The sequence below is a fragment of the Prinia subflava genome, chromosome 1 (genome assembly GCF_021018805.1).
Source record: "Prinia subflava isolate CZ2003 ecotype Zambia chromosome 1, Cam_Psub_1.2, whole genome shotgun sequence".
Taxonomy (NCBI): Eukaryota; Metazoa; Chordata; class Aves; order Passeriformes; family Cisticolidae; genus Prinia; species Prinia subflava.
The window spans coordinates 49,527,772-49,538,895 of NC_086247.1; the positions used below are offsets into that span (position 1 = coordinate 49,527,772).

Genomic DNA, 11,124 nt, shown 5'->3' on the forward strand with positions numbered 1-11,124 from the left:
CTGGCTACATCAGGACCTTTCTGTGCACTAAATAACAGTTTTCTTGGAGCCCAAGCTATTTGTGTGGAACTTCAACAAGCAACATGGGAATAAGCATTCCCTTTGGAAAATTTTAAAAATGTACAAGTGGGCTAAACCCGAATGGCTTCTGAAGCCATTTCAGACGCCATTCCCCTACACGAAAAACAGGTTGTACATCCATTTATTTGAGATCCTACATCAAATGATGAATGGGAAAGATAAGTGTCATCCTTTTTCACTACGAAAATATATGCAAAAACAAATCCTCCAAGCGGCCTTACAATCTGTGGCTGCGAGAGGCATTGAGCCTCGCTCCTGCGGGAGCACCCACTTAGAAGACTTTAACATACAATCCGGAATTCTTCTGATAACCTCGAGGGAAACACGAGGAAGACTGAAGGTAAGGATAACACCTCACACCTGCTAATCCGGGCAGGACGTCCCCGCAGGATGAGGAGGCTTCCCTCACCTCCCCGATGTGGCACCACCGTGTGAAGCGGGGACGCCGCGGGAGCAGGGAACACGCTCCCCGTTCGGCGTGCGGGGGTTTCAGTGTACAAAAGGAGCACGGCCCGGGGAGCCCCGGCTGCCCGCAGCGCCCTCCCGAGCCCTCCGCACGGGCTGCCCCGGCCCGGCCCTGCAGGCGGCGCCCGGCCCGCAGCGCCCGCGGCCGCTTCCCCCGGGATGCTCCAACGCGGCCGAGGCGGGGGGCGCGGCGAGGCGGCCCCGGGGCCGTGCCGAGCCTGCCGCAGCCCAGGGAAGCCGGGACGGGCTGTAGCCCCCAAGGAAAACCCCCGGCTGCCCTCTCGCTGCCGTCTCGCTGCCCTCCCGCCGCCGCTCCCGGCGCTCGTCCCCACCCGCGGCCCGGCAGGGCGATGGTTTCTCCAGGAAGCGCCGGAGCATCCGCCGGTGCCGCTTCCTCCCTTCCGCATCTGCCACCGCTGGGGTGAGCGTCCTTTCAAGATTAAATTTTAATCTACTTTACGTCTTGTAATAATGACTCTTTTCCTGGTTTATTAGTCTGTCTTTCCTTTATCCATATTTTCTGCTTCTCTTTTTCCTTTCTTGAAAATACTAGGGAAATACGTTCTGATGAGAGGAAATGAGAGTGCGTTAGAGGCGCCCTGTAACATTGACTCGTAGTGCGTTTTCCTTTTTAAAATCCTAACTCGGATCTCTCTGCATTTACTGTACCTGTTTCTCTCCCTAGTGCCCAAAAATCAACATGTCCAGCAAAAAGGCAAAGACGAAGACCACCAAGAAGCGCCCTCAGCGCGCCACTTCCAATGTATTTGCCATGTTTGATCAGTCGCAGATCCAGGAATTCAAAGAGGCCTTCAACATGATCGACCAGAACAGGGACGGCTTCATTGACAAAGAGGACTTGCACGACATGCTGGCCTCCCTTGGTAATGTCCCTGTGCTCGTCATGCTTGCAAATTAGTGCTGCAAAAATCAAAATACTGAGTCTGGGATGTGAGAGGTGTCTCTGTTTGTATTAACACTCCGTTTGTATTGACATTCCTTCTTCAGTTTGAAAGCTAAGCCAAGTGTGATTCCCTTCTTTGTAGGAAAGAATCCAACGGATGAGTACCTGGATGCCATGATGAATGAGGCTCCGGGCCCCATCAACTTCACCATGTTCCTCACCATGTTTGGTGAGAAGTTAAATGGCACCGACCCGGAGGATGTGATCAGGAATGCTTTTGCTTGCTTTGATGAAGAAGCAACAGGTATGTAGGTGTAACTCGGCTGCCTGGCAGGGCTGTGGCTGGGGGTTTATGTTCATTATTTGGGTTTCTAAACAGTATGCTGATTTTTCCACCTTTATAAATTAAATATGAGATGGTAGTCCTAGATGGCATATTTTGCTAAATTACTGAGTGAGAGGAAAATCTGTCTGGCTGTTCTGTGTCAGTACTGAGGACTAGTAGGACTCTTAGTCTGTAAGGCCTTGAAGAAGAGTGCTTTAACTGGGCAGTGTGTATGTTCCTCAAAGTGTAAAACAAGACATATTTGCTCTAAGATGAAGAATTGAAATCAGTAATGTCTGATTTTTTTTTATGGCCTTGAAAGGTAATGATGGAAAATCTGTCATATAACTTTGTCCTCCCTCTGCAGTAGGTCTGAGATGCATCTAAATCCTTCAGATGTTTAATATTTCAAGACACACTATCCAGACTACATAAAGTCTTACAAACCTTCATCTGGCTGAGTGTTCTTCATGGATCTGAGGACAAATGTCATGCCCTCACCTGCAGCTCAGTTTGCTTTTAAATTGCAGGAAGGGCTGCAGTCTTAGTGGTCTAAAGATAAAATCTGGGTGGGGTGTAGAAAGCAGAAATGACAGATTGGACTGACTTGAAAAACAAGATGAAGGGAAAGAGTAAAACACAAAGCTCAGTTTTACTATATCAGACTTCCAAGGTTGTGCCTGTAATCTTGAGTTTAGAGTTTATGCTTTTATGTATTTGTTCACCTAGGCTACGATTCCTGAGAAGTGTGTAGTAACTGGGGGTCAGTCCATAGGGCAATTCTGTGGAATTACAGAGTATCAGTGCTTTGATGTGTTGTGAAATTGTCTTACTAGCTCACATTGAAATTACGTGGTCTCTGTACTAGAGATGACACTGCATCTACACCTTTTCTCACAACTGTCCACCACCATATTTTAATCTAACCAGTCGATCTATGCTCTGCACCTTTCCAAGGATATTGTTCCGTTTCAACAGCTGTTTTCAGTCGGTATATTTTTAGCACCTTTTGCCGTTTCAAAGAGCATCCCCTTCCTGCTGAGGTGTAGGTAAACAGGCTTTCTGTTGGTAAGGCCTTTTCAAATGTTAATCGACTTCCTCCCTCTCAAGGGAAATCTCTTTACCATCTCCTAGTAAAGGAAGTTTTGTTAGTAGGTTAATTATTTTCTCTCCACAGGCAGTCTGACTCACTGTGCTACAGTGGGGTTTTTTTTTGTGTGCACCAAAACAGGAGCCTGTGAATTGCAATGTAAAGAAAATGTTTGTGCTACCAGTTCTTTGGAACAGAAACTTCTATGTCTGTCTAAACAATGAGTTACTAGTTTGGACACCCATAAAATCGATTTTAATGTCTCTCAGCTCTGTGTGGTAAATGTTTTAGTCTAGTCCTGCAATGATTTGAGGATAGTTTGTTCTGCAGTCTGTTTTGTGTCTTATGCCATCCTCAAATTTTAACCAGGAAACATGTGAGATAGTTACACTGTTTTGTTGAGTTTTGATTCATAATTGTCCAAATGAAGTCTTCAAAATAGCATGTGTAGATAAATAACATTTGTAGGCCCCATGTTATGTTAGTCCTTTATTAATTTTATCCTCTTATGTTACTTCTGATCAGTTTGTTCCTTTTAAAAATGTACAAGAACGTTTCCAGCTATATCAAACTCTTTTACTTCTTTTTTTTTCATTTCATGGTCTCCACATATGTTATGGGCCTAATTTTCTAGCTCTACATCAGTGTAGGCCTTTTGAAAGGGAGTAATACAAATCAGATCCTATAGATGAGGATAAGGTAGCTGTACTTGTTAGGTTTTACTTACATTTCCTATATTGCCAATCTAGTTGGATATCTTGCTTCAGCATTACTATCATGTGTAGTGCTATGGAATTGGTTTAAAAGTTGGAGCTGTCTGCATTTGGAGTATTTTTATCTGGTCTTTGATCCTGTGTTGTCATCTGCTTTGTGCTGCCTGCAACAGGTTGAATCTTAAGTTTTGCTTAATTTATTTGTTACTCCCCATCCACAGCTGAAGCTGTGTGGGAGGGAGAGGAGCCCTGTTTGCTTTACAATTTGTTGCTGATAAAACTTGTGGTGTATTCCTGGCCTGGCAGCCCAGTTCAGTGTTCAAACAACTACCTATTCAGACAGCAGCAATTAAATCCTTGAGGTTAAACTTGCAGCACCAAAGGCCTTGCATTTTTTGAATACTAATCATTAGGCCATCTCTCATCACTTCTTGGTCTCTACAGGACAGCAGAAGGAGTGTCTAATCTGTTTTCCCTCTTCTTTACACCCATCTTCAAAGAGAACTCCAGTGTTTGACCTGATTAGGATGGGCCTGGCTAACGGAACATTCTCCCTATTTCTGAAGTAGAAGATTGCTGCTAGCCCTCTTCATTTGCAGTCAGTAGCCAAGGGCTGGTCTGCACTGGGATGTGGTGCTGTTTTCATTAGCATATGTTGAAACACCTTTTTTTTTTCCTTACCCCAGCATACACCACCCCTGTGCTAATTTGTCATGCTCATTGACTGCTTTTTGGTCCCCTGATTCCCTGTTTGGTTTTGTCTCACTAATGAACTCTGCTTAACTTATGCAACTCTCTTTCCAAGGCAGCACTTTTTTAATAACATTCTGATTGAATCTACATTAGTTGATGTGGGTGTCTACATATGATTTCCAGCTGTTTCACAGAGTTTACTTTCTTACAGTTCTTTTTGGAACCTACTTCTACCTCATCTGTTCTGTTACTGACATTTCTCCAACTAAAGTTGAGTAACCATTTTATTTCTCAAACGAAGCAACTATTGTGTTTCTAAACATGTGGCTGGTCATATTTCAGCATTTAGCAGTTTCTGCATTCTACTGTCTACCCTTTGTTATGCGTGTTTCCTTTTTCATCTCTAAATTTTCCTGGAATTATTTGGCAGCTGGTGGTTCTGCCCAACTCTTGAAATAGAATTAACAAGAAGATACCTAGAAACTGCTCTTTTTTATATCTTTGTTAACTTCCTCAAAAATCTTCTGCTCTTTTAGCATAGAATATATAATACATCCTACTCCCTTTTTTTTTTTTTTTTTTTTTTTTTTTTTTTACTGGGTTCTTCACCTTTACCTCTCTACCAGAAACATTCTTCCTGCCTCCTGAGCTAACTTGCTCAGTCCTGTCTGAAAGTCTCTTCTGTTATAGAAAAACTCCTTCCCTGGACACTTGCCAGGAGTTCACTGTATCCACATAAACTGCCTCCAGCAACAGTGTTGTGCAGCACTGAAGAGCCAGAGCGGTTATTTAGTCCCCAGGGGAAACTAGTTTATAGAGGATGTGCAAATATATCTAATTAAGGCAAGAAAACTATAGTTCATTTAAGAGAACTGCTTGTATAAGGAAGACTAGCAGTGACAGGAACTTGTTTTTCCACTTTGAAGATCAGTAGATGGAAATAAGTATTATTATACCACAGCAGGTCAGGCCCTGTCTTCAAAAATCTGCATGAAATGCATTAAACTTCCTTTCCCTTTGCACTCAAGGAATTTCTTTAGAATTCAACTAAGGAACTTTTTGGGCTCTGCAATTGCGAGTGTAATGTATCACATGCTGCACTGGTTCATTGCCTGTCTGCTGGCATGTCTGTGCTGCTGCTGTTGCAGACCCAGCGAAGAGGCTCGGCCTCCCTTCTGCGTTTCTCTGTGCCTGTCCCATTGCAGGGTTCATCCAAGAGGACTACCTGCGGGAGCTGCTGACCACCATGGGGGACAGGTTCACGGATGAAGAGGTGGATGAGCTCTACAGAGAGGCCCCCATCGACAAAAAGGGCAATTTCAACTACATCGAATTCACGCGCATCCTGAAACACGGAGCGAAAGACAAGGATGACTGAGCAAATCCCTGGATACCTGCAGATAGCACCTTTAATTTTATTTTTTTTTCTTTCCACTAATTTTATTTCTCAGGATCTGTTTTTTTTTTCCTTTTTTTCTTGTTGGGACCTTTTGTATATATTTTTAGCACTGCAGCTTCTTTCTCTGTGGATCCTAAGGCTGCTCGGGCACACTGCACCTTTGTAATAAGACTGGAAAGTGGCAGAGAGGGAGAGGACAGCTTACAGTGATAGAGGCTGAGGGGCAAAGATCAGAGACTGCGGAGGCCCGGGTAAAAATGCCAGTGCTACTCATCCTAGCTAGATTAATTCTACATTTTTAATGATAATTTTTCAAATCATTGTCTACTAAAAGCATAATTAAAATTTTCATGCTAGAAGTATAATGTTTCTCTAATAATATCTGTAAATATTTTTGCAACTGTATGCAGTCATGTTGTTACCTATTTTTGCCTTAAAAATGATGCATAAGTCACTTAAGCATACTGGTGTTTGTACTTCAGCAACTGAGTATTTCACCTGCTACTGTGAGCATACATATGAAGAAGAAATTCCCATCCTTCAAATTTTAGTGTGTTATAAATAATTCATTTTTGTCCGAGATTTGCACATTAAATATTTTAAATCTTATGGATGTAGTTGAGCATGTTTTTACCACCTCAGTGCCTCCATTTCTCGACACTGAGTATTATATTAATACCACCTTTAAAAAACTTATAATGTAAATCCTAGTGGTTTTTTTTAAACAAGATATCATATATGGGTAAAGTTGGTTGAGTGATGTTTCTTACCGGATCTGTGGGGCTGCTGATACTGAATTAATGATGTTTCATTGCAACCATTTCTTTCTTTCTTTTATCTTTGTAGTTTTTTCAAAGCACAATAAGAACAGGGCTGGATGAAGGAAGAATGAAGGTGTGCTGTCTCTGTCCTTTTTGTTTTCTGCCTGAAAATGTTGTTCTTGATTTTTAAATGAAACAATATACACTACATTTTTAAGACCTCTTGCTGTGAGTGGTGTTTTGGATGTGTGAGACTTGAGGCATTGCTTTTTGTTCCATTTTTCATAGTTGTATCCTCTATAGTTTTCATGGTATGGAAGGCATGGCGGATTTGTTCTGAAGCAATTTTGCCATAATCAGAATGCTTGTGGTCCTGTGGTTTTTTGTCTTGAGAGAAAGGATGATCAGAGCTGACACTTCCAGGAATCACATTGTTAATCCCTTCAGAATTTACGTTACAAAATTAAGAAAAGTCATTTGGCTGAGAGCGTTTTGCTGTTTCTTGGTAGGCTGCTGTTGCGAACTGCACTTTTAAGAAATGTCACCAGAGGACAGTGATGAATGCTCTGAAGCTCCTGCCCTGCCTCAGTCCCAGGGAGCTTTGGCGAGGCGTGGGAGCCGTGCAGAGGGATGACCTGACCCCTCGGACTGTGGGTCTGTGCATGGAAAAGCAGAGAGGGGGAAAAGGTGCTGAACGAAATCAGCAGAAACCCAAACGCTTCACAAATGTTTTCCCTCAGTGACTACGTGGTTTGGTTTTTGTTTTTTTTTCCTCCCCAGAGAAATACTTACGTTCGGAGGGGGCAGAGATTACAAACTCCAACAAGAACTTGTGTAAACTATCAGTGAAATTGGTGCCAGTTTTGATACTTCTGGAGGAGGCGAAGTCCTGCGGCCACGGGCCGGGGCCGTCCCCGGAGCCACCAGGAGGTGGCAGCACAGCTCCCGGCACGAACGCCTCTGTGCCGGGAGAGCGGCTCCCGACCCAAGTTTGGTTCCGATCGGGGTTTTTTGGTTGGTTTGTTGTTTTGGGGGGGGGTTAGTCCCGAAAAGCTCGTTCGGTGTATCCTGCATAGGGGGAGAATATACTCCGTTCCCACAGAAGTCCTGTTCCTGCCACAGCAAAGGCTAATGGTGCCAGGATTTTTCCCGGCATTGCAGCTCTTGCACGTGTTGCATTTTTGGCCCTTTCATCAAAATCGTTCATCACAGAAGAGAGTAAAAGGAGGCCTCTGCAAGCCGTAGTTACAGGCCTGCATGCACAAACACACGTGGTGTGTGGTTGGCAAAGACTGGGTTTCAAAAGGACTTCTGGCCTTCTTTGTAACTCAAACCAGAGACATTGCTCCTGCATTTCACTTCTCAGTATCTCAGTGAGTGCTCTGCTTCTTTTGTTAAGATTAGCTTTGAAAGAAACTACTCCAAATTCAAATGTATATGTTTGCATAACTTTGTTTACATACAAAAGACTAAAACGTGATATAAACTAAACTGCTGGGGTTCAGAGTGAGGCAGCTGGTATTTACCTACAGCAATAAATGCCAATTGGTAAACCCCTGTGCTTGCTTAAGGGCCAGGGCTGTGTTGCTGTATAGCAACACCTATGTGCCATTTGGCCTTGTGCTAAGAACTGTAGTTCACTAATACTATTGTTCTCAGCCTTGCCTTCGGCAGAATCCTGGTTTTACTCTCTCGACTTTAATGGCATTTAATGTTCTCATAAAAGCATGTCAGAGAGAATGATAAAAATGGATTTTTGGTGTGTAACTCAGAGGCCTGGGATTTCTGTTGCAAAGAAATTTCAAACCCCTGCTCAGCTCTGATGCAGAGGGTGCCTTAATGTCTGTGTGTGTCTGGAACAAGCAACACTGGTTTTATAGACTAATTGCAGTTCTTAGTCCTGGCAAAATCATTCTCAGTAAGAGCCACAGAATTTTCAAGTGTTCTCACTGAAGTGGGTCAGCAGAACATGAAGGCATTTGTCATGGGATGTCTTTCTCCTTTTATTTTTGTTATTAATTCAGCTGTTTTGTAGATAGGTCACTTGAGTGGAGGGCGGGAACAATGTGGCCTTGAATCCTCTCAGCTAGAAGAGAGAATTAAAAGTAGGTCTGCAACATTCAGGCTGAATGTTAAACCACTGAACAATTGAATAAGGGAGGGTGGAACCATCACAAGCAGCTGTGTTTCTTATTGTGCCTTCTTTTTTTCTTTTTTTTTTTTTTGGCAAATGAAGGAGCTTAGGCAGTGATCCCAGAAGAAGGAATAAAAGAGTTCCATTCTACCTTGAGAGGACTCTTTCCTGCTCTTCAAGGTGAAGTTCCCAAAAGCCATGACTCACAAGTGGGGCCGGGATGCTTGTTTCCTGTGGTTGCAGAGGCAACAGAGCTGAACCCTAAATGAGTTTTAGCTTATAAACCGTTTCCTCTCCAGGACTGTTAGTGAGAAGTAGTGCCGTGCCAGGGAACTGTCTCACACATCCTGGATCTGGCTTAATGCCTCCCCGCACAAACTCCTGCCAGTGTAGGTAATAACTTGTAAAGGTTCTCACTGTCTTTACCCTGTTTGAACGCTGTGTTTTGTAAGCTGCTCAGCACCTGATTGCCCTTGAGCAACTCAGCTCTCTCCGTACTGGGGCAGTCAGTTTGTCAGCTGTGCTGTCCCCACACGTGAATTACAGCCCCAGCTCCTGTAGAAAGGGCAGTTGTGACTCCTTACCTCCTCTTCAGTATTTCATGTTGATGAGATTCAGCAGATCCCCACTCAATACCCTTGTTTTAATAGTTACTAATTTTAGCACCTAACCCCCCTGTCTGGGGAGACAGCAGCATCTGTCAGTGTGGCAGGCATGGCTCGCTGTGGGTAGTACCGACGGTGTCGAGCGTTCTTCATTCGGTGTTTAATACAGCAATGTCCAAATGTCAAACAGAACGGCGCTTGTTCTAAAAACCGCCAAGGTCTGGAGAGAATTCCTGTCACCAGGGTGGTGGTGCCTAAATCCTAAGCACTCGGTCTGACCTTTGTGGACGGTTTCCTAGCGGCAGGGAGGGCTCGTTCTGCTATTCAAATAACCCCAGCTAGCTGCTGACTCATCTGTGGTTCCACTCGGCACATCCCAGTGCTTAAATAGAAAAATTGTCTCAGTAGCACTCTTTAGCTGTTTAAGGCAAACCTAACCAGAGTTCCTATGTAATCATCGTGAGATCGGAGGTGTCATGTAAATGGTGTAATTAAAAACATAAAAAAGCGTTCACATGACTTTAATAGGGATGCATACCAGTCCCAGCAGGCTTCTTTCACTGAGTAGGTAAGACTTGCAAATTAAAGATACTTGCAGCTGGAAACTTCCTTTTCAAATAACTGCAGGTCACTGTGACATTGGAAATGGTTGCAAAAAGCTACAGTGAGACCACAATCATGGCACGCTGCCCCCTCCCACACACATGCACAAGATTTCCTGGGAAATTTGCCCAGCTCCATGCCCCACAACCCTAGCAAGCTTCAAAGCTACAGGGCTGGAGTTAGTTAAAAGGAGAGTTGACAAGACTCATGTTGGTAAGATAAGCTCATGAACTTTGTGATTCATTTTTGGAAGAGAATTAAATGGAACAAAATTACTCGCAGTTAGTACTTGCCTGTTTATTTCTTTCGCTAATTCAGGGGATAAGGAATTGTATCTTTATTAGAACCTGAGATACATGTTGTGCAAAACACAAGTTATAACACTGTTACTCCTGTCCTGTTAGCAAAGAGGACATGCTCTTTCTTGCTCATGAATCTAAATCCTCCCACTTTGTCCACCCTTCTTATCTGCTAATTTAAAAAAATAAGAAAAAGGTAGCAATGCAATTTTCAATAGTGAGAAGACAGCATTTCTTTCAGATTTTGAATTTTTGTAACCTAATTGAGCACAACCTTATAACTTAACCAATAATAACTAGTTTTTCTGCTGTAGAAAGTCTAGCTATGCAAACTGTTGTTATTGATGTTTTTTAGCATCTCCATCTATTGTAGGGCCACTTTCCCCAGGTGGGGCACAGAACAGCAGCACTGTTACAAATGTATTTGGGGGTGCTCTACCACATGCAGACCTGAGAGGAAGGAGGAGTCATCAAACTTGTACAAAACGATGAGTAAGGAGTACACTGCAAAAATGCAGAACTCTGATTCATTTGCTGGAAGATGACCCGCGGCTGTCTGAACCCCAGAGAGGAGGATGAACTGTTGCCATGGAGTGCTAGTTACAGCTGCATGATAAGCAGAAAACCTACCTGATAACAGCTGCAGCTGAATTTGGAAGCAAATTGCAATGTGGATAGGACAGTAATCAGAAGACAGTGATGACACTTGATAAAAATATTTGGTTCTATTCAGTTCCGGTTGCAAAGTATGCAGCCTGCTGTCCCTGAGATTTTCTGTCCCAAGCTCTGGACACAGATTTTGGGTATCCATCTAAACTAATGAAGATTAAAATACCAGAAAATAATATAGGGGGAGAGGCACAAAGACATTTCCTGGTGCAGCTGATCAGAGATATGACTCTCTAGTTGAGCTTCCAGTAGTCAGACTTCTCCAGAGGCTCGATACCAATTGCCAGTCAACAATTTATACAGCCCCATGCTTTGGCAGCTGACAGCAGCTTTTCCAGAGTTCTGTTTTCTATTTGATGTTTGACTCCTCTCCTCCCATCCCC

The 11,124-nt window shown here is 43.4% G+C and overlaps 1 protein-coding gene across 1 annotated transcript; it reads left to right on the top strand.

The window, feature by feature from the left end:
• The first annotated feature begins 835 nt into the window (after positions 1–835).
• Positions 836–6,279, top strand: LOC134549898 (myosin regulatory light chain 2, smooth muscle minor isoform). The gene is made up of 4 exons (XM_063395985.1): positions 836–967; positions 1,232–1,430; positions 1,593–1,754; positions 5,477–6,279. Exons 2-4 carry the CDS (start codon positions 1,247–1,249, stop codon positions 5,647–5,649), a joined length of 519 nt encoding a protein of 172 aa, XP_063252055.1. The 5' UTR covers positions 836–967; positions 1,232–1,246; the 3' UTR covers positions 5,650–6,279.
• The last annotated feature ends 4,845 nt before the right edge of the window (positions 6,280–11,124 follow it).

Excerpts from the sequence above, each read along its gene's own strand:
- LOC134549898 (XM_063395985.1), top strand. The coding sequence starts at position 1,247 with ATGTCCAGCAAAAAGGCAAAGACGAAGACCACCAAGAAGCGCCCTCAG. Across the intron at positions 1,431-1,592 it reads CGACATGCTGGCCTCCCTTG|GAAAGAATCCAACGGATGAG; the intron begins GTAATGTCCCTG and ends CCTTCTTTGTAG. Across the intron at positions 1,755-5,476 it reads CTTTGATGAAGAAGCAACAG|GGTTCATCCAAGAGGACTAC; the intron begins GTATGTAGGTGT and ends GTCCCATTGCAG.